Below are 19640 nucleotides of genomic sequence, written 5' to 3'. Positions count from 1 at the left end.
GACAATGAGATTTCCCCACAGATTTACAGGTGCACACAAGCAAYTGTAAACATTTTGTTCTTGCATTTTACAGACCCGTGTTGAAGTGTGCGTTTGTAGTGTTTAAAAAAGGAAATGCTTAACACAAGACAAATCTGGAGATTTTTATCCTGTGGCTGAAGGAAGCAATCACAATACACAGCCTTTGATCTTCAACATCAAAATTGCGATTTAAGAAGAGCACATCTGAACAATCCATTTACACTTTTTTCTCCAAAATGAGGGCTCAGCTTTGCCTGCAACCACTCCAATAAATYAGATGTGTTGACAAAGCCTTTCCTGCCCACCAGACACCCCATTGCTTTCTGGAGATGTTCCCCACAGCCCTTTGCTGCAGCAGTGATCCACAGCACAGACCYTTCCTTGAACTTCTGTTTCTGACATAAAAGACACAGAAGCAACATAAATCCAACTCCAGCAAGAAATTCAAGCTTTGTCATGCCTACCCTGGCTCAGTGCTCCCCTCTGTATCCCAGAACAGCATTTCCCAGCCAMCCAAGGACAGGTCCCCAGCCACCCAAACTATTACAAGAGAGGGTGACACAACAGCTTTGCCTGGCAAGGACCCACTGCCACATCTTTCTGTCACCACATTTAATGCCAAGAGCTTATTGAGGTGGGATTGAGGACACAGCAGCAGTTTCCCTTAAATGTCAGGAGTGTTCTAAATTCTCACCCACTGCTTCCTATTTCACAAAGATGCTTTCTTGATGGGTGGGTGAGAGAGAGAGACAAGGAAACCAACTGAAGTCATTTCAGCTGCACCTTCTCTTTTGGATGCCCAGATCAAGAGCSTGCTAACACCACATGTGGCAAACCAAGGATTGGGGCTTTTAYCATCAAAAGATGCTTAGTGCACAACACGTTTCAGGACCTCTCCTGCTCTGGAGTTGGAAGGAACCTCTGGAGATCCTCTAGTACATAAAAAAGTAGGTTCTGGTGCCTGCAGGCTCTGTGATCTGTGGGCTTCCTGCTGCTCAAGTGACACAGGATATTTASAGGGCCATTGGAATGAAAGCAGGACAATTTGCTGAAGGTAGACATTTTAGTCACATGGATTTTGCTAGAAGGCTTAGAGCCAGAATTTAAACACGGCTGAGCCCTCCTAAAATATGGGGCAAGGAYAGCTGGGCAGGGAAAAAGAGGGCATAAGAAGGACAAAAGGGGTGTCAGATTCCCCTCTGCCACCTATCCCCCTCTTGAACCAGCCTGTACTCTCTGTTTCCAGCAGTTCTGTTATGCCATTTGAACAGGAAGGAATATTTTCCAATGGAAACACCTTCCCTAGCCCCTATCAGAGAACTGTTCCTCTGCCAAACCCAACAAAAAGCATTAAATAGAGTGAAAAAAAGGATTTGCTCAGAACACTCTCCATCCCCAGTTCACCTCCAGAGGAGAGGTGGGAGCTCCTGTAAACAAGAAATACAATTATGCTGAAGCTGATGGCAGAGAATCAGCCCACAGCTAAAAGTTTGTATCAGCAGATTTGGGGACAAAAGGATGAGCTGCCTGAAACACCCCAAACAAAGCAAGACTTGAACAATGATCCAGATCTAATACTTGACAGAAAATAAAACCTGAAACTTAAAACAAAAACTGAAGTGTGAACCTCTGTGTAGGAGAGGCTCTCATCATGTTTTGGACAGACTCTGTCTGGAAGGAATTAACAAATATTTCCTATTACACCAGTGACTAGTGGAAATGCTAAAAAGCAACTCTAAAAGCCAACAGGGCTGCATCAATTACACCCAAGAGCAACTGAGAAAGTAAAGAATCTTTYATATTCAAAAAAACAAGATTCAAAACTGTGAAGGCAGAGATTTGAATAAGAAAACATGTCAAGAAAYGAAGACTGCAGATCAAGCTCTTTAGGCAGAAAACAATGTACTAGAAAGAAAACAACTCTGAAACTGAGAGGCTTCTCAGCTGAACATGGGCTTCCAACAGGGAAAGCCCACAGGCTCCCATGAGAGCTCCCATGCAGCTCTAGACAGCTACAGACACTCCTGGAAATCACAAATCTTTGTTCAWCTTCAGAGAGGCTCTGGAAGAAGCTGTAATACCTGCTGGGGTTCGATTCTGTCTATTCAAGAGCAGATGGGCAGGGAGGGATGGATGGTGTGTGGAAAACCTGTAGAGAAGAATGATTTCCAGCAGCAGGAAGCTCTTAAATCTTACAGAATAAAAACCTTCCCAGAGAGCCATTAATTGGGAGCCAAAGCTGGAGGAATTTGAACAAAAAGGAAGTCATGGATTTTTGACTGAACATTGGTATGGATGCTCATGACTGCTGCCTGCAAAGGCAGAGGATCTTCATGTGCTGAACCGTCAGAGGGGCGTGGAAGGCACCAGAAYTCACCCAGCCTTTGCAGTCAGCACTGACATCTTCACATTGTTTCATTACATGCTTAACAGTTCGGTTTCTCAAATGAGGGCGATGCCTTTCATTTCCTCAACAATGCTCCCCTTGCTAGGAGCATCTGCAGCACATGTAAAGCCAGACTGGGGACATTCAGATACTCACACTCGAGAGCAGTTTCCAAGTCCATTGTTAACAGCTCTGGCCTGGCACTACAGTGCTTRACAAGTCCCTCATGCAGTGAGGAARGTGCTCTGTCCTCTCCTTCCTCCAATCCCAATAATCATCATGATGAATTTGGCAATCCTGAATTCACCAAAAGAGGCACAGGGTCCTGTGTGGGGAGAGAATCTAAGGAGACAAAGCAGCTAAGAAAAAGAGGAATATTAAAATATTACTCTGCTGCTTTCATGTCTTTTGTGTCTGTAGTAAGTGCRGGGAAATGAGTTATAGTGGTTAGGAGGTAATGGGATCTTTCTGAGAAACAAAGATCATTTCATATTGTACAACAGCTTAGTCCCAGGACAAAATGGAGCGAGGGGCTGTGGCCACTCACAAGTTGTGAGAAGACCAAGAAAACCTGCAGATGTTGCATTCCTGTCCTCCCCAGTGACAGCTGAGAGAAGGACAGGACATTCACAAGCCCTTCTACAGGGTCTGTGCCCTGCCCCAAAGCCAGCCTTGGCTCTGGAAAACACCAGCTGGCTCTGCTGCCCAATGGGGTTGGGATGGCACTTGACAATTTTATTTCTTCTTGGGAGCAGCCATTGTCAACCCTTTCAAAACAAACCAACAGTAACTGTGTTAAATTATAGAAATGTCACTGGCTGCTTCCAGTTATTTTTCTGGGAGAAGAGAAATAGACAGGAAATTCTTGATTGTTGCGAGGTTCCAACCCCATCGAACAAGGGAGAAACAAGCCTTAAGTGGAAAATGTTTCTTTTCCATCTCTAGGTCCACAAGGTGCAGAGTTATTTTTTTTTTCTATTCCCTCCTGAAAGCTGCACTGCTACTGTGGGAGTTCATGGTGACTCTAGTGGAAAGCAGCTCCCAGGCCGTATCCAATTTGAGACAGCAGGAAGGCAGCACAAGGCTCCTTGGACGCTTCTTTCAAAATTACTCTGCTTAAATTAGAGAAAAGTAAGAAAGATTGGCGAGTGTCAGTACCCTTTCCTACACTCAGGAATTTGATCTGAACAAGCTCTGGGAACAGAGATTCTCGTCGAGCTGTCACAAAGCCCAGCAGCATCTCCAGCAGCACCTGCTGCTGTTTGACACTCAGGGTTTCCAGATGAGCCACACYGTGCCTGCCTACAGCACTTTGTGGTCAGGGCTCTACCCTTTAATTGTTCCAAATGAAGCGGAACATGTTTGTGGCTAATTAAGCAAAGTGCGCTAAGCTGTTCCATCTCGTGCTGCAACTTGGCAAAAGCAGAAGCCACACAGAGACACCTCAGACTTCTCTGCTTACATCACCACACAGCTGGTAGAGTTTGCATATGAAAAGCCGCCTGGGTTTCCACGCTGATGCTAAATGTATACAACCTAAATACCTTATTTTGGCCAACACAGCTAGCAATTCACTAATACAAAGTGTGTGTTGGCACCTATCCATCCTCACATGGAAACTGTTGCAGTACTTAAGATTTTTTGACTTGAGCTCAGGACCTCTCCAAGGACCAAGGGATATCATCCTATCCAACCTTAGTATGCAACATCATTAAGATGGTTCCTCCATTTAAGTATCCACATCACCACAGAAATCTGAGATGTGTAAACTGCCTTCATCAGAAACTATTTTCCCTACATAAAAACCATAACCAATTTATGAGACTTGATTCCAATCAGACTTTAAAAGCTAGATTGCGTGACATGAATAAAAGTGGAAGTAAAAAATTACTCAAGAGCCCACATGAAAGGAAAACATTAAGCAGTAATAACCTGTTGGTAAGAGAACTTTTTTTTTTAAAAAAGTGGTTACAGGTCATTAGAAGCAGGAAGGCAGCAGCAGGTAGAAGCTGTGGTTCAGTCTCATCTCTTGCCAGAACACACTCTCAAGCCTGCAAAAGCAATTGGCACTGTAGGTTCCTTCAGATGCTTTATTCCCATGGCACACTTCCCACATGTTCTTTACAGGACAAGCTTCATCGCTGCTATTTTTCCACAGAATGCCACAGCTCCTCACACCTAAGTCATGTCCAGTTTTTCAAATGTATAAAGCAAGCAAGGTATTAAGGGAYTGGTTTAGAATGCATTTGGTTTCACATCTGAAATCGTTAACTTGGAAATCAGAAGATGTGCTTGGAACTTCAACTTGCAGCCTCATTTATCAGCTTAGTACAGATCTTTGAGTCTAGTTCATAGCCAGAGGGTAAAGATGGGCTGTTTTAAAAATTCAGTCATGTCCAGCATGTCCAGSATGATTTTTACTGAAGAGCCCAGTGGTTGGCTGGGCAATAAAGATGCACATGGCTTCTTACAAGTGACATAGCAAGAGAATAAAAACCCCCACTCTCTGCCCTCAGCAAACTCCACATTCAATTATATTTGTAAGTCATAGTGCTATGATGAGCAGAGAATCCTGAGACACTGAAGTGAAAACTCAGTGCTGGGGAGGTTTCCTCTGACAAGAAGATGCTGGCCAGCCCGTGAATTTGGCTGCACATAGCCCTGCTGTGCTTTACAGAAGTAAGTTAGAGCAGGAGGGATCAATAAGGGGCAAACTTCAAGCTGAACACTCTGGTTTGAAGCAATAAATTACTCTCTTAACTTTCCTTTCATCGCCTTTTATATCCTTCACAAGCCTTAGCTCTGAGTACCAAGAGGTCATTTTCATGGAGTCCTTCCCACAGAAAGCCACCACATGCAGGGATCCCCCAGGGAAGGTATGAAGTGACCTGCTGGAAACCTCTTCAACMGTTTCACAGGGCCACAACTCCTGACATCTCAGACAAAGCACCACTCAGCCTTCAGAATTCACCCCCCGACTTTTCTTTTTTTTAAGAGTAAAACACATCTAGGCTGACAAGTTTATACAACAAAGGACCCCAAGTCCTAATCGTGGACTGAAATTTAAAGCCTTAGTCCCTTCTCAAAGAATTTATGCCCCAAGTTTCATTTTCAAAGGAAAACATGCCAGTAARTGAAAGACAAAGTGTTCAGATTTATTTGGAAATTCACAGTTTCTAATGGCACTACAGCTCTGTAGTTACATACTCTTGCTCCACAACATTGGATGCTGCACTCTGGTGGTATGAATTTTCTCCATCCAGGTTTGACACCCTTCTGAATTCATGTTCAACACGTCTGGTTCATGTGCTCTGACTGGCTAATTGTGCAGATCAACTCTGAAAGTACATCACTTTAAAGTATCCATAAACTAACAAGAAAGCAGCAAAAAAACAAAGGCTTTAAATAAGTCACATTACATACAATACCCAGGAAAGGCATTAGATCTGTTAAAAAGGGTACCACTAAAAGTGCTCAATAAGTTAACTTATTTTGTACAACGTGAATCTGTAACACCTGTCAAAAGGAAAAACCTTTTGTTCCACTCACTCAGAACCACACTCAACAGTTTAGCAACCACACATCCTATAGTATCCAAATATACAGTCACAGTCAAAATAAAAAAACACTTGAGTATGAAATACCAACCATACCAACACTGCACATTTGTTAGCCAATACAAAAGCAAACGTTATGGGAACACCTGCTGTGAACCAGCCCGACTGCTCGACTCCCAGGCTTGGCAAACCAAACACACCCGGAGCTGGCTCAGAGAATGCACCCTCACATTCTTCAGCTGAGCTTTGTCTGAGCTCAGCACAACAGTGAGCATTCCTCATGCACTTCCTCCAGAAAACTGCAGCAGGTCGTTCAGRTGACAGATGCATTCCTCAGCCTCCRATTCCATGGAGCACAGGAAATCCTGAAGAGCCACTGTCACTGATTCTGCACATCAGACTAAGCTCCRGTTGTGACTGAAGTTGCAAGTAAATGCAGTTGCCATCCCTGGTGAGACATTTTCCTCAACAGAGTTTGCAAAACAAGAATCTAGTCAGGCAAGTCCATCTATTGGTGTTTTTTACAGTATCCAGTCCACATTACTGAGTCCAGCTGAAGGCCAACACATGTCCCTTTACAGCACTGTAGTGTTGCATCTTCAAAAAAAGCTAGAGAAATTACAAAATAAATCAAATGACAAACAATTGTATCTCCCCTCTTCCAGTGGCATTATAAATAGACAAAAGGCACATAAATATGGGAAGGTGCAAGAAATAGGAACAAAGCTAAAGGAAGAGGATTAGGCTTTTATCCCTATTCCACCCAAGAAACTGGGTTTCAAAAAATCTCTGCCCCAGGAACTGTGAAAAAAAACCTTTATAAAATGAACCCTGCCCTCCCTCCCCCCCCAAGCTGTTCTCATAGGAAATTATCAGCCTTGTAAAGCTGCAGCTTATAGCCAAGATTGACACAATCCCATCTATTTAAAAAGGCAGAAACCAAATTTCTGAATACTTTCCAATTAGTTGAGCTCTTCGTCTCCCACTATCCTCCCACAGAATACCACAGACTGTTCTCAAACGAACAAACACTCTCCTGTTTGAGAAGTTCAGCTAGGTTTAGATGTGTCCAGAAACTGTCGTGACACCGAGTGTTCCCACTGTTATATCTTTGTTTCCTTTGATTATGTCATGCAGACTTGGCATTGACCCCGACTTAGTCTGTATGAGAGTTTTTATGAGCTTCCCTTGGTCTGAAACTTTTGACCGTCTCCGTTTTATAGCCCTCTTCTCAGTTTTTGTCTTTTGGGTCTGCCCGTTGCACAGACTCGTGCACGCTGAAATGCCACAAAAATAGGACTCCTCAGACTGCGATGATGTTTCGGAGCTTCCTTCGGATGGAGGGCCCTTATAGGAAGAGTGATAAACCTCCCCAATGTTAGAGAAGTCCCTCTGGTTCGTGAAGGGCTTCCTTCCTTTAATCTCCCCGTTGGCTATGGGGTGCACAGGCTCTGTTGTCGGCTTTATAGTCTCTGGTTTGTCACTTTTGTACTTGCAGCGCTTTTTCTGAAACCACAAGTGAAAAAAGAAACAGTGAGGTTCTGAAGCTCAGCAAGCAGAGCATCCAAGCCAAGCCGAGGAACCAGCAGGGAGAGCTGCTGAGACAGGCACCACCTGCCAGCAGAAACACCTCASYCCCAGCAGCCCTCCCTTCCCACAGMACGGTACCTTCTTCTCTGGGGAAAACTTCAGGGGCTCCACAATGTACAGATCCTCTGGATCCACTGTAAAAGAGGAAACATGCACTCAGCACTCCTGACACTGCCAGCTTGAAAAGCAACACAATCCTAACAAARTATTCCTCCACTTATCAGGCACTTTTTTTTCCTCTCTCCCTTTGTAAGTTGAGGCACAACACAAACACTAAATCAGCCCGTGTGCTGTCATGGCAGCTGTCAGTGACAAACACTTAAAAACCTGACTTTTTGATAGATATGGCCATGGGAGAGGTGCAGAGAACATCCTTTGGGGAGAAGGAGCAGGAGTCAGCAAAAACTGAAGTCTGGGGAAACAAACTGCTACCAGTGTAAGGATGTTTAATTTGCAMTCTGCCCCTGACAGCACAGATGTGCAGTATCAGCAAATGACGTTCACACTGAGACCAGCAGGGGAGAATGTGGGAAAAGTGTGAGTTTGGAAAACAAGTAGTCTAGGCCTTAGCCAGTGTTCACTGCATCACATTCCCAACTCAATTTACAATTTTCCATGCAGTTTTATTCCCAGTACAAAAACCTGTGAAGCAAGTTTGCTGCACCAAAAAGAGCTGTGTCAGCAGCATACCTGGTAGTTACTATGATTGGCAACATTGTTTTCCATGGCCTAAGAAATCAAAATTCAGTTGTCCCAAGTCTAACATGAATACTGMAAAGTCCAGATTGTTTCTCATACCCAAGCCAAGATAAATGATCTATATTTTCTTACTGCAGTTGCTAAATTTGAATCCTAAATACCTGCCAAGTTTCAAACATAGGCTATCAGGACTTGGGAAAAGTAGGACACTCAGACTTCCCACGTCTGGCATTTACAAGGAAAAAAAAAGCTACTTTGTGCAAGTTTCACAGGTTTGCAGAGTGAGTGCTTTCACTGATTGCTCCTAACACCAAGAAAACATCTGCAGAGCAGAATAACTGTTGGCAAAACTGCATTTAAGGTTTTAGCATAATTCAGCATAGTTCTGAGTATCTGSTAACTTGTTCACAAACCCCTCGTGTTACAGAACACACATGGACTACACACACATTGTGCAGCACCAGGAGCAACACTAGAGACCAGATGTATGATATGAATAATACCTTCTTTACCAGCTAGCTGAAAGGACTGTGATCTGACCAGTGGAAGGGAAGTTCTTCTTTTCAAATTCATATCATCATAGGAGGAAAAACACCTAGGAAATTCCAAAAAGCATTTTAGCACACTTTTCTCAGGACTTTGTCACATTTCTTATGAAGAAGCATTCTTGGCAGAAAGAATTATTTGCTGAGGTGCCAAGAAAGCCTGGCAAACAGATACAGCACTGTGTTTGCAACAAGTTACCATGGCATGTTAAGTGTAGTAGCCACAAAATGCTCCAAGGAGAGTGTTACGATCAATAGATCTTTGCTATCAATTCTCAGTGTGCAGAAAGAAAATGCAGAATTGAAGCAGCTGTGCCAGTACCAGCAGACTTAGGAAGTATAAAAGAAAATGCAGAAAGAACAATTAAGTTTCAAATATAAATACATTACCTTTTGGGGCTAGGGTAGTGATTGCTTTTGGGAATTTTTGAGAGGTAATCTTCACAGAACTGAGAAGGGCTCCTGCACCGCTGCACAAAAAGCACCAAGCCCAGAATGAGGCAGAGAACCAGTGAAATCACCAGGTAAGTCTGGCGATCAGAAACCTGCAGGAATTTGAGACAATTGTTGAAGGCAGAAGAATCTCATTATATTACTATTCTTCAGTTTTAAACTTTAAAAGACAAATGGTATGTTCTCAACTAATTTTTCTTCTTTTCACTCAACACTAGTTCACATTTGAGTGCTTTTTCAGAGGTTTGATGCAGTCTATTGGCTCTGGAGCATTCAGGGAGTGAAGGCTGAATCCCACCAACTGCTAACACAAAATTTCCCTGTCTGCAGCACCAGTATAACTAGATAAGCTGCCACCCCTTACAAATAGCATCCAAATGTCCCTGAAAGAAAAAAAACTTCCCATAAAAAAGCATGCTCAGAAATAACTTCTCTCATTTACAGCTGACATGGATGCAATATTATGGTAAATCTRAACTATGTCTTTTATCAGCTGACACTGCAGTACTTCACAGACCACCATTATAATCACTTGATTCAATGTGGTTTCACTAACCACAGCACTCATAAACAGGAGCTTAGCCAGCAAGGCATCAAAGAAGGAGTCTCCCTAAGTGTTAGCTCAAGGGAGGTCTTTGGCAATATAMACAAAATATAAAAGGTCATGTTTATGGTACTGCTTGAAATGCCAGGCAGGCAGAACATAAACATTTGAGAGAAAATGTTCCTAATACTGTTGCCAAGATTCCCYTAATCTCTAAAGATGACAATAGCCAGTGGGGGAAGGAGAAGGGTGCCATGACCACAATCATGGGGGCTAGTGAGGCTGCAGCCATCATTACCAATTTTGATATGYACAAGACAACTCAAATTACTCATATTCACAGCTAAAAGTTTAGAATAAAGCAGGCTCAAAACAACACTACAGACAATTTATAACTTCATTTAAAGATTCTGGTCTTTTCAAACAGAGATGTGTTTATGCATCTATTTCCTCTGAGTTTTTGTGCCATGCTGCTGAATTGTAATTACCTCACGTTTTAGTTCYGCCACAGTCGCTGACAGGTTGGAAGCCAGCTGGGTCATGTTGGTGAGCTGTGCTTGTAACAGCTGGATTGCCTCTGTCTGACGCTGATCCTGGGGTGAACAACCATGGGCATGCTATCAGTTGCCAGGTTCCCACTGTCACATGCACTCAGAATTAGTTTTCCATCTACCTGACACAGCCAGGCACTTGGTAGCCACGTGGCCTATTCAGCATTGTTTTCAACACAGCTTTCATGCAACAATTTTACTTGTTAAATAACATTCCTAACATTATGCCAAGTGTATTTCATTAGAGTGACTTCTGCTGCCTTCACTCCAGGCAGAGTGAGCAGCCAGCTCCACACAGTCACTGTCAGGAGGCTGCACAAGACACAGATGAGCAGGCACAGCTCCAGTCTAAGGGTTGCTGCTCCAAGGCCAGGACAATGACAGGAGCCCCAAAACAGCCAGGCACAGGAGCCCCAAAACAGCCAGGCACAACCCCTCTGCAGATAACTGCTGCTCCCTGGAAAGAGCCCTCATAGGACTCTTACTCCCATGGAAAATTAAGGAAGGTGTGCAAAACACTGAGGGAGGTTAACCAAAGGGAGCACTTCAGACTGATCAGCACTCATACTGTTCAAAAAAAACCCCAAAAATAAACCAGGAGAGAACACGTATGAAGTTGTCATTTTCTTCACTGGTGATGGATGAGCAAACTACTGGGACTGCAGTTCAGGAACTTTCACACAACTTGGGATCAAGTCTGCTATGCCACATGCACAGCTGCTTTCACGAATGCTCAGCAGTAACTGCTCTGTTTCACAGCTGCTCAGGAAAGCCAGAATTGGCAGAGCAGGGAAAATCCACATTTAAAAGAATGAAGTAAAGCTTTTGTTTCATGCACTGTACCTTTAAAAGCAAATTTGGCCTAAGCCATTAGTGTACCCCTCTGCCTTTCTATAGGCTTAGTCTCTCCAGCAGCAGGGAAATTCTTTATCTATACCTTCAATCAGATATGAAAAACTAAGTTTAGAAAACTGTTTTGAGTGCAGTTACAACCAAGAAACAAGGGTTGGAACTGACCTGGACAACTTCTTCATTGACAAAGACACTGGAGGGTTTTAGCCATTACCAGATGACAACTGATCTTTTTTTCAAGTACAAAATTAGAAAACAGAGCTGAAAATGGCTTTATACTAAAACAACTGGGAACATGCCAAAAAATTTTATAATGGAGAAAWACAGGGAAGCATGGAATGGATGCTTATAAAAGACAGATATACAGATCAATTAAAAAAGATTTCTGCACCTCTGTGCAATTCTTCATTAAAAGTCTTCCTAATTAGGAAAACACTTTAATACTCCAAACAAACCATACCTGCTCTTCTGCTATTCTTGAGGTGTTCTGAAGTTTTATTATTGTTTTATTGAAAGCCTTCTGCATTTCTTCCATTTGCTTTCGGTACCTAGAACAAAAAGCATTTAAGTCTGAAATACTTGTGCACAAAACTCCCCAGCTTAGGCTTGTCTTCAGRAAACATGACTATACCAGCAAAAAATTTCTCTTTGCCCAAACAGCTTTATTTAAACATCAAATGGTATCTGTTTTTAAGTTTCACAACTAAAACAGATGTGTCTTTTTCTAGGGTTTTGTTTCTTCCCCAAGGTTAACACCAAATCTATTTCAATGCCTTCAAGTTCAGTGCTAATTTACTGAATTCATTCTGCATGGTAAATGTGAACCCTTTTGTTGGAACCAATTCTGAAATGGGTACATTTCCCTACCCTCCTGTGGCTAAGGAACACCACAGATAAACACTAATACACAGACACATGCCTCACAAAAAGCTCTTGRTTGCCTCTCCACAATCACCTATTCAACCAGAGTTACTACAGATAACAGGGCAGTTTAAGTGGAAACTATTTAATAAAAAAAGGCATTGTAGGTCTGTGACATTCAGTTCAACAGTAACAGAAGGACGTGCCCTTTTGCAGAATGGATTAGTATTTTAYATTACAGGATTAGTGCCTATATCCTGACAACACTTAAAACCACACAGCAATGTTCTTCAAACCAAAATAAACATGACTGTATTTGAAATACCAAGAGGGAAGCACTGTCACACACTGACATCTGTCTCCAACAGCCACCCAGACTCAGGTCCTTTTCTCAGTTTTCCCTAAAGGCTTTACACTGTGATTTACACTCTGCCCAACTTCCCCTGTACTGTTTTCCATAGGGTGGACTCTCAGCAGYCATCCTCACACTCACCTCTGACTGAGCTCCTCTAAGTAGCGGCTGCTGAGGGACATGTTGACTTCCAGGGCCTTTATGCGATTGTTCAGGCGCATGAACACAGACTCCTTTTGATTGGATCCATGAACAAGGTTCCCATTGGCATAGCCCAGSTCTGTGGAATTCTGCAATTCAGCATAGAAATCTGTAGCTGTTCTCTGCGGTCCCCCTGAGACTGGAATCGCCATCAAAGCTTCTTCAGCTGCCTGATCATCCTCYTTGGTCTCGGCAGGTACAGGAGACTCCACAGGAGGCAAAACAGGTTTCTGTACTTCTGGCAGGCTCTCCTTTCCTTCCACCGAATCACTGGCTACAATGTCCACTGTGCTTTCAGGCTGCACCACAGTCTCTGTAGGCTTTGAAATCACTGGAGTAGCAACAGTCTCTCTTGTGCTCATCTCCTTTACCTCAGGGGTCACACTGCTCTYAGGGCTTTCTTCTACAACTGAGCTCTCAGCCTTTTCCATGTCAGTGCTGATCTCTGGCACATCCAGCTGGGGAGTTGCCCTTGGTGCCACCTGGCCTGYATCTTCTTTTGCAGGCTCCACCACCATGTCTGTTGTGGGGGATGGCTTCACTTCAGAAGTGACTTCTAGGAGGAGGGACTGAGAGACAGTTTGAGGATGGCTTGGCTCCAGCTCGATTGACTCAGTGGTCTCATTACTGATCATCTCATGGACAGCACTGAAGTCAACCGTAACAACAGATGCAGGGGGTTTCTCAGCTTTGCTGTCCAATTGCTCAGGCACAGGCTCCTCTGCTGCTGTCTGGGCAGATTCAGTCACAGCTGGCTGTGGCTGCTGCACATCCACAGGGTAACGTGGCCTTTCCTCAGCTCCGGTTTTACTGTGCTGCCGATGCATGGCTACTGCAACTGAGCACCACTTAAACAGGTATTCTGAGAAGGTGGAAATGCAGCACACTGCTGCCATGTCATAGCAGTACTTCTCTGTCTCCAGCTCAAACCATGCCGAYGSTTCCTCTTCCTGCTCATCACTGGASAGCAAAGTTACAGTGGACTGGCTTGTATCTTCTTCATACTCTTGCACCAGCTGAACAATAGGGCTCTCTTTAGTCAAATCCACCATTATTGGCTCTTTCTCTATCTGTGGAATATCTGTAGTAACAAGTCTATAACAGAAGAGTTAAAAACGAGGTTTTAATTCATTAGTTTTGCATCCTTGCTCACAAGACTGYGAAAATAGGATCTTTTAGAAAATTAGTAAAGCTTAGTCCAATGACCAAAGGCCAGTTTAAGGACAGAAATTCTGCAAGACAGTATTTTTTCTGGTCATTTTCTGTCCCAACAGGAAAACAAATTTCAATCCATGCCTCTTAGAGGAAGCCTTCTCAATCAGATATTGCCCCCTTCCTTCACCCTTCAAAACTGTCACCAGTTCCAATACCATTAAATTCTTACACAGCAAGCATCTTAGTCTGCTGCTGCAACCCTCGAATGCAAGAATCACAACCTTCCCACTGACCTTCCTCAGTCTCACAGCAATCAAAGTGATAGAAAAGTGTAAAACCACTAAACAAAGCAGAAGTCATGTCTTAGCATTTAAGAGGCAGAGCCTTGGCTCTAAGCACCCAAATCAATTCTCAGCAATTGTCATCAGTTGAAACACAAACAGAGAATCTATATACAACTCCTCAATCTCATTCTGTACATTTGCATACATATTTTCATTAAGGAAAGTCTACCAAAGTATAGGCTTCTAAAACAGAATTTTGTCAATACAATTTAACTGACATTTCAGCAATATAACTTACATTGCTAATTAGTCTCCCTTGCAAGAGATAACCACAAAACCTAAACCAGTATTATATCAAAACAAAACATGTCATAATGGAAATGGCTAGAATAAACAGTAACTAAACTAACAAATTTCCCTGGTTAGTGGCATTACAATGCTACAGATTTTACCAAGTGCTTGCCTTTCAACTTGTTTGCATGCCATATCTGAGTACTCTACTACCAAAGACTGCAGAMTGGCACATGCCAGTCTCTGCTAGGAGCACATGCAAAAACCCCAAGAGCAATCACTTACTCTGGTGAAGGAACAGGTGTTGGTTCAGGCAGTCTTGGTGCAATTGTTGAAGTTGCAGGGGTGGCAGTGACATTCTCAGACACACTTTTGTTCCCTGCTGGAGGAAGGAAGAAAATGTGAACATGGAAATTCAAGAACCATCTTTCTTTTCAACAAATTCTGAGGTTTTTTTATTATTATTAATACACTACTAAATTAACAGCAGATGTCATCCAAAGTTATTTGGATGTAAGTGATACTAATAGTGTATAAATATGATGTGGAGAGTCTCAAATACCTCCAGAAAGAAGCAGCATGTTAGGACTTTACAACTTAAGCTGTGTAACAAGGAGAGTAAAGAGCTCCAAATAAAGCTAAACAAGCATATGTGTCATCTTTGGATGGCTTCCCTTCTCAGCAGATTCCCCATTTTTGCTTCACTTTTCACATGTTCTATGACACTAATCTGGCACGCCACAAAAGGTGAAAAAAGTCATTTGAACAATCATCTGACTCCTCGCAAAAAAAATTTAAAACAATAAAGAAATTAAAACTTTCCAGAATGCTTTTCATCTAAAAAAAACTACAATACCTTCAGTTTCAGATGACTCTTCAGTTTTGGCTCCAAGCATATTAGCAGCAATGTTCACCATACTTAGGATAGCATCTGAAAGAGACAACAACTACTCAGCAAGGGCATGCTCAGAGGGCCCAGGCACTAGCAATACTGAGAAAACTGCTATTTTGCAATACTTGCTTGAAACAAAACATAGCAAAATGACATTAAAAAAACCTGGTCACTCTATTACACTAGAGACAGCTGTCTCCTTTAAAGGCAAGTGTGTAAGCCAGAAACCTGTATTTGAAAACCAGCACCATAACAACATTCACAGGTCTGGCTTACACATATATTTATTTTTAAGGACCTGCTAAGTAAAACAGTTCCTCTCCCCTCTGAATTCACAGAAGTCAGTTCCAAGAGGGTCTGCTCTATATCAGAATACAGTAAACACAGCTAGTCTTTGGTCTTGATATTGAAAACAATTGCCAGGCTTATTTAGAAGATGRAGAACAGGTAAAGAGCACCATATTGTAAACACACAGAAGCTGGCTTGATTTTGCCCATTTCTGTCCCTCCTACCAACACATGATAGCATATGTCCCATAGCCAACATCATAACGCTGGAGAAGCATTTTAGCAGTAATGACACTGGGCTCCACAAATTTGAGTTCAAAACTTTGGTTCTGTCTTTCCTCCAAAACATGGCAGAAACTGCATTCCTAATTTATGTTATTTATCTGGATTTKTAGTCTGTGAAAAGTCACTATAGCCAAAAGATAAACTTGGGCTATAGATGGTTTCCTATTATTGATGAAGAAGCAGGGAGAAAATGAGGGAGAATTCAGAGCTGCTACAGAAGCCTTAGAGTCTAGGGGAATGGCAGGAGACAGACCAGTGWGTCACCCTCCAAGGTTCAGACTAGTGAAAGATTGCAGAATGCTTCTTATGAGATTAAATGTCTGAGACCCCCTCAGAGGACCCTCTTCCTCACTGTACATTTAAAATCCAAAATGGAAGTCAGTCACATTTGTCTACGTACATATAAAATCCACCAAAAAACAATACTCTACTCCTTCCACAAACTCTACTCCTTCCAAAAGATGAGCACTGAGCACCCTGCTAAAGAAGAAAGGTCTCAACAACAAAACCCACCAGCCAGAACTAAATAATGGTGCTGCCATATTTCAATGCATTAGAGAGACAGCTGAGCACCATCAGCAACAGGTGTTACAAATCTTCTAATCTTAGCTTTAGCACTCTTAAAAAAATTAACAGGAAAGTCACCACAGTTTTCAGACAACATAAACTTGTAATACTGCCCTGGCAGACAGATCATGTGAATATACATCATCAAGTTAGTTTAAAGATATAAAGTTTGAAAGTCACAGAAAACAGATAAGMWAWRKCAGKRAAKWMTTYMCTGMYWYWKCTTATCTGTGAGGGGCATACATCTAGAAATAAATTGTCTTTTCCACTATTTCCTTTTTGTAAACTGTTCTAAGCTGTGAATATTCCTAGTCATGAGCACCTTRTTCTTAGGAGACAATAATGTTCTASKAAAAACTATMACAAAACTCTGTAGCTCTGAACCACTCTGGRATGAAAGCAAAGCCTGACTCCAAAMAGCATTAACTGAGTGCAAAYCCACACAACAAGAATAAATCTTCATGAACTGACACAGAAAGAAGAGYGGTACAGTGCAAGAGCTCCTTAGAAAATGGTGTGTGGAGCTGATACTATCCTGAATAATTCAGCAGTTAGGAATACCATTAAAACTGAATATTCAAGCATTCTCAGCAAACAAACCCTACACCTGGAGGTTTTCCAATGGGRAAAATGAGAAGACTGTCAATTTTTTTTTTCCTTTCTCTCAGGAAAAAAAAATACACAGCTCATGGAGAACACAGAGAAATAATGTCCTCCATCCTTCCTGCCCCCTAAAGTTGTACAAGGCAAATCTTTAGAGTTCCTCCTAGAAGTTAAGCACTGTAATTAAATACAGATTTCCAGGTTCCAAACAACTTAAGTTCTACAACACTTTAGTACTGGCCAWAGTACAGCCCTATGCAACTTTCACATTATTTTAAATGGTCAGGGTCCTTAAGTACAGAAAACAAGTTTCCACAAAACAGTTACCCTTGGAAATTCAAAGTTCTATTTTTTAGAACATCAAGAATGATACCCCAAGTTCTAATTATTTATTCCTAGGAGACTAAATAGCAATCACAATAAATTGTTTCACCAAAAGAATATGAAAAAGTTGTAGATACCGTATGACAAAATGTCATTCCACTTTCAATTAGCACATCTTGATTTAAGCACAGAAATAACTTTTTCTAGGAAGTCATACTCACTTGTAGCAGAACCAAGAAGATTTTTTGAAGATTTTTCTTCCCCTGTGTTATAATCCAATAGATAATCTATGTAWAAAGAAGAGCACTTGTGACTATTAAAATTAAATGTGTCATGGGCAAAATATAAACCTCAAGATTTAGCATGTCATTTAATAATGTCAATTGGACAGTGTGAAAATAAAACTACAGAAAGTTTGAGATCAGAGATTACAAACTGAAACRGACACTAAGAATAGAACTGTTTTGTGTGAGCTGCTTTATTTTAGTAATCCTTTACTACTGTCAACATATGAAGGAATTACTGTCTATTCTGCCAAGTGAAACAGAGAATACTATCATTTTAAAGCCACCCTCCACAGAGCTACATTTAAACACATTGTTTAAAACCTAAAAGGATTGTTGGAAAAGCCCAGAAATGCTGAAACCCTGTCAACAAGTAAATTTAGCACTCAAATCTTTTATAATATGGAAAAAGCCACCAAGACCAGCACAACAGCAGTCCGAATGGCTAAAAATGCACAAAATATTGCTTACCATAATCTTCATCAAACAGTTCTTGTCGTTCAGACTGATACTGAGAATCAGCTATTTCTTCATATTCTTCAACCATGCTAGTACCAAATACCCTATGATCAAAATTTTAAAATAAAACCCTATTATTAGTAATCATGTGACATAATTGATAAGCAATGTTAACTTTATGTAGAAAATAAAAGACACAGCAGTTGCATTCAGGTTACCAAGATCAAGCAGCAGGGATAGTTATTTTCTCTAAGTTTGTAGATACAAAGTCCACTGCAGAATCAAAATAAGATGCTTGTTTTTTCATTCTAATTCAAACAGTCTTCTCTTCCTTTGAAACTCATACCTAGATTTCCTTGACTTAAGCTTTCCATGAGCTCTTACACCTCCTCTTCAGCTTCATCTTTGACTTACTTAAGGATATTCAGAATGACTGCACTTTGCATACAATATTCTCTTTGACCTATTCTGACGAAACTAATCTAATCAATCCAATGTAAAGCACTCTCATCAATTAAAAGTATGGTCTGACTTCCAACACTAGAGAACTCCCAGGTTGAAAACCAGTTATTTAGGGGCAGTAGAGGCTAATGGTTCTCTGAAACACAAATTCACAGGTGTTTTTGCTGAGATATTCCAAGCATTACTGACTGCATGCACCTGTGGTGCCAAGCAACACAACAGCTTTCCAAAAGCACTCCCCACCTGCTCTTTTTAGTTCACCACTTGTTCCCGTTTTGCTTGATCAGCCTTGAAATGCTCATGTGCTGCTCTAAAGCTGCTCATGGCTCCTGTCTCCTCAGCCCTCTCCCCCTGAACAAACTATTCCTTATGTACTGGAGAAGCAAATAAAAAGATTCAAAGCTTCTTTAAACAGACATGAAGGACACTATCCAGTAGGCAAGTCAGGCAACTACTTCAATTCACAATACTTACAATAAYTGCAGTTGAAAACTAGAATTTGTTGCCCAGCAATTATGAAAACAGACTAATYCTCACTGCAAGGACATAGAAAGACTGAGCAAAACACAAAGTATTACCTTATAAGACTTAAAGGACAAAAATGYTCTGATCCAAAGTGCGATATCAACTCCACCTAAAGAACAAAATGTACTTAAAATAAAACTCCAAAGCCCCAGAGATTCAAGAGTTCATTTAACATATACATTCAATCTTGAAATTGCATGTTTTGTTTACTCAAGGGAGTAGCAGACTGCCCACAGCAGGAAAGACCARAGATTTATTCTTGCCATGCATTAAAGAGCTGAGCCGCAGCAGAGAACACCCCAGCCCCATGCATCCATCACTCCAAAAGAAGGGGTTGCTAACCTTTATGTACTTGATGAACATCTGAAGCGAGAGAAAGGAAAGGAGAAAAAAAAAAAAGTAGATGTCAGTACAAAGGCTGAACACATGCCACAGGCAACTAGAGTCCTGATGGGTTTAATCCACTACTACAAATGCCTAAAATGACAAGCTGTGAAGGATTAAGTTGTAATACTACTTCATCTGCCTTGGGTAGCATGATTTCATTTAGCCCTCTAATCTTGCAGATTGAAGGTAACATGCAACAAGTGTTTTATTAAGGAATTTAAG

At 41.6% G+C, this 19640-nt stretch overlaps 1 protein-coding gene across 4 annotated transcripts in view; it reads right to left on the bottom strand.

Annotated features, from left to right (window-relative positions):
- Window positions 1–5541: 5541 nt before the first annotated feature.
- Window positions 5542–19640, bottom strand: part of SUCO (SUN domain containing ossification factor) — a 38351-nt gene continuing 24252 nt past the window's right edge. The window contains exons 12-24 of one of the 4 annotated variants that reach the window (XM_057372767.1): window positions 19374–19394; window positions 19085–19140; window positions 18057–18148; window positions 17523–17588; window positions 15199–15273; window positions 14628–14724; window positions 12553–13707; window positions 11659–11746; window positions 10284–10388; window positions 9189–9343; window positions 8757–8848; window positions 7633–7688; window positions 5542–7470 (exon numbers count right to left, since the gene is read on the bottom strand). In XM_057372767.1, coding sequence (XP_057228750.1) covers window positions 7024–7470; window positions 7633–7688; window positions 8757–8848; window positions 9189–9343; window positions 10284–10388; window positions 11659–11746; window positions 12553–13707; window positions 14628–14724; window positions 15199–15273; window positions 17523–17588; window positions 18057–18148; window positions 19085–19140; window positions 19374–19394 — 2505 coding nt within the window. In that variant the 3' untranslated portion in view covers window positions 5542–7023. The remainder of the gene's footprint in view (window positions 7471–7632; window positions 7689–8756; window positions 8849–9188; window positions 9344–10283; window positions 10389–11658; window positions 11747–12552; window positions 13708–14627; window positions 14725–15198; window positions 15274–17522; window positions 17589–18056; window positions 18149–19084; window positions 19141–19373; window positions 19395–19640) is intronic. The other 3 variants (XM_057372768.1, XM_057372769.1, XM_057372771.1) reach the window with 3 other exon arrangements.

Source organism: Malurus melanocephalus, unplaced genomic scaffold (genome assembly GCF_030028575.1).
Source record: "Malurus melanocephalus ecotype Western Australia unplaced genomic scaffold, MMel_1.1 scaffold_178, whole genome shotgun sequence".
Lineage (NCBI taxonomy): Eukaryota > Metazoa > Chordata > Aves > Passeriformes > Maluridae > Malurus > Malurus melanocephalus.
This window is presented reverse-complemented; position numbering and strand designations above follow the sequence as displayed.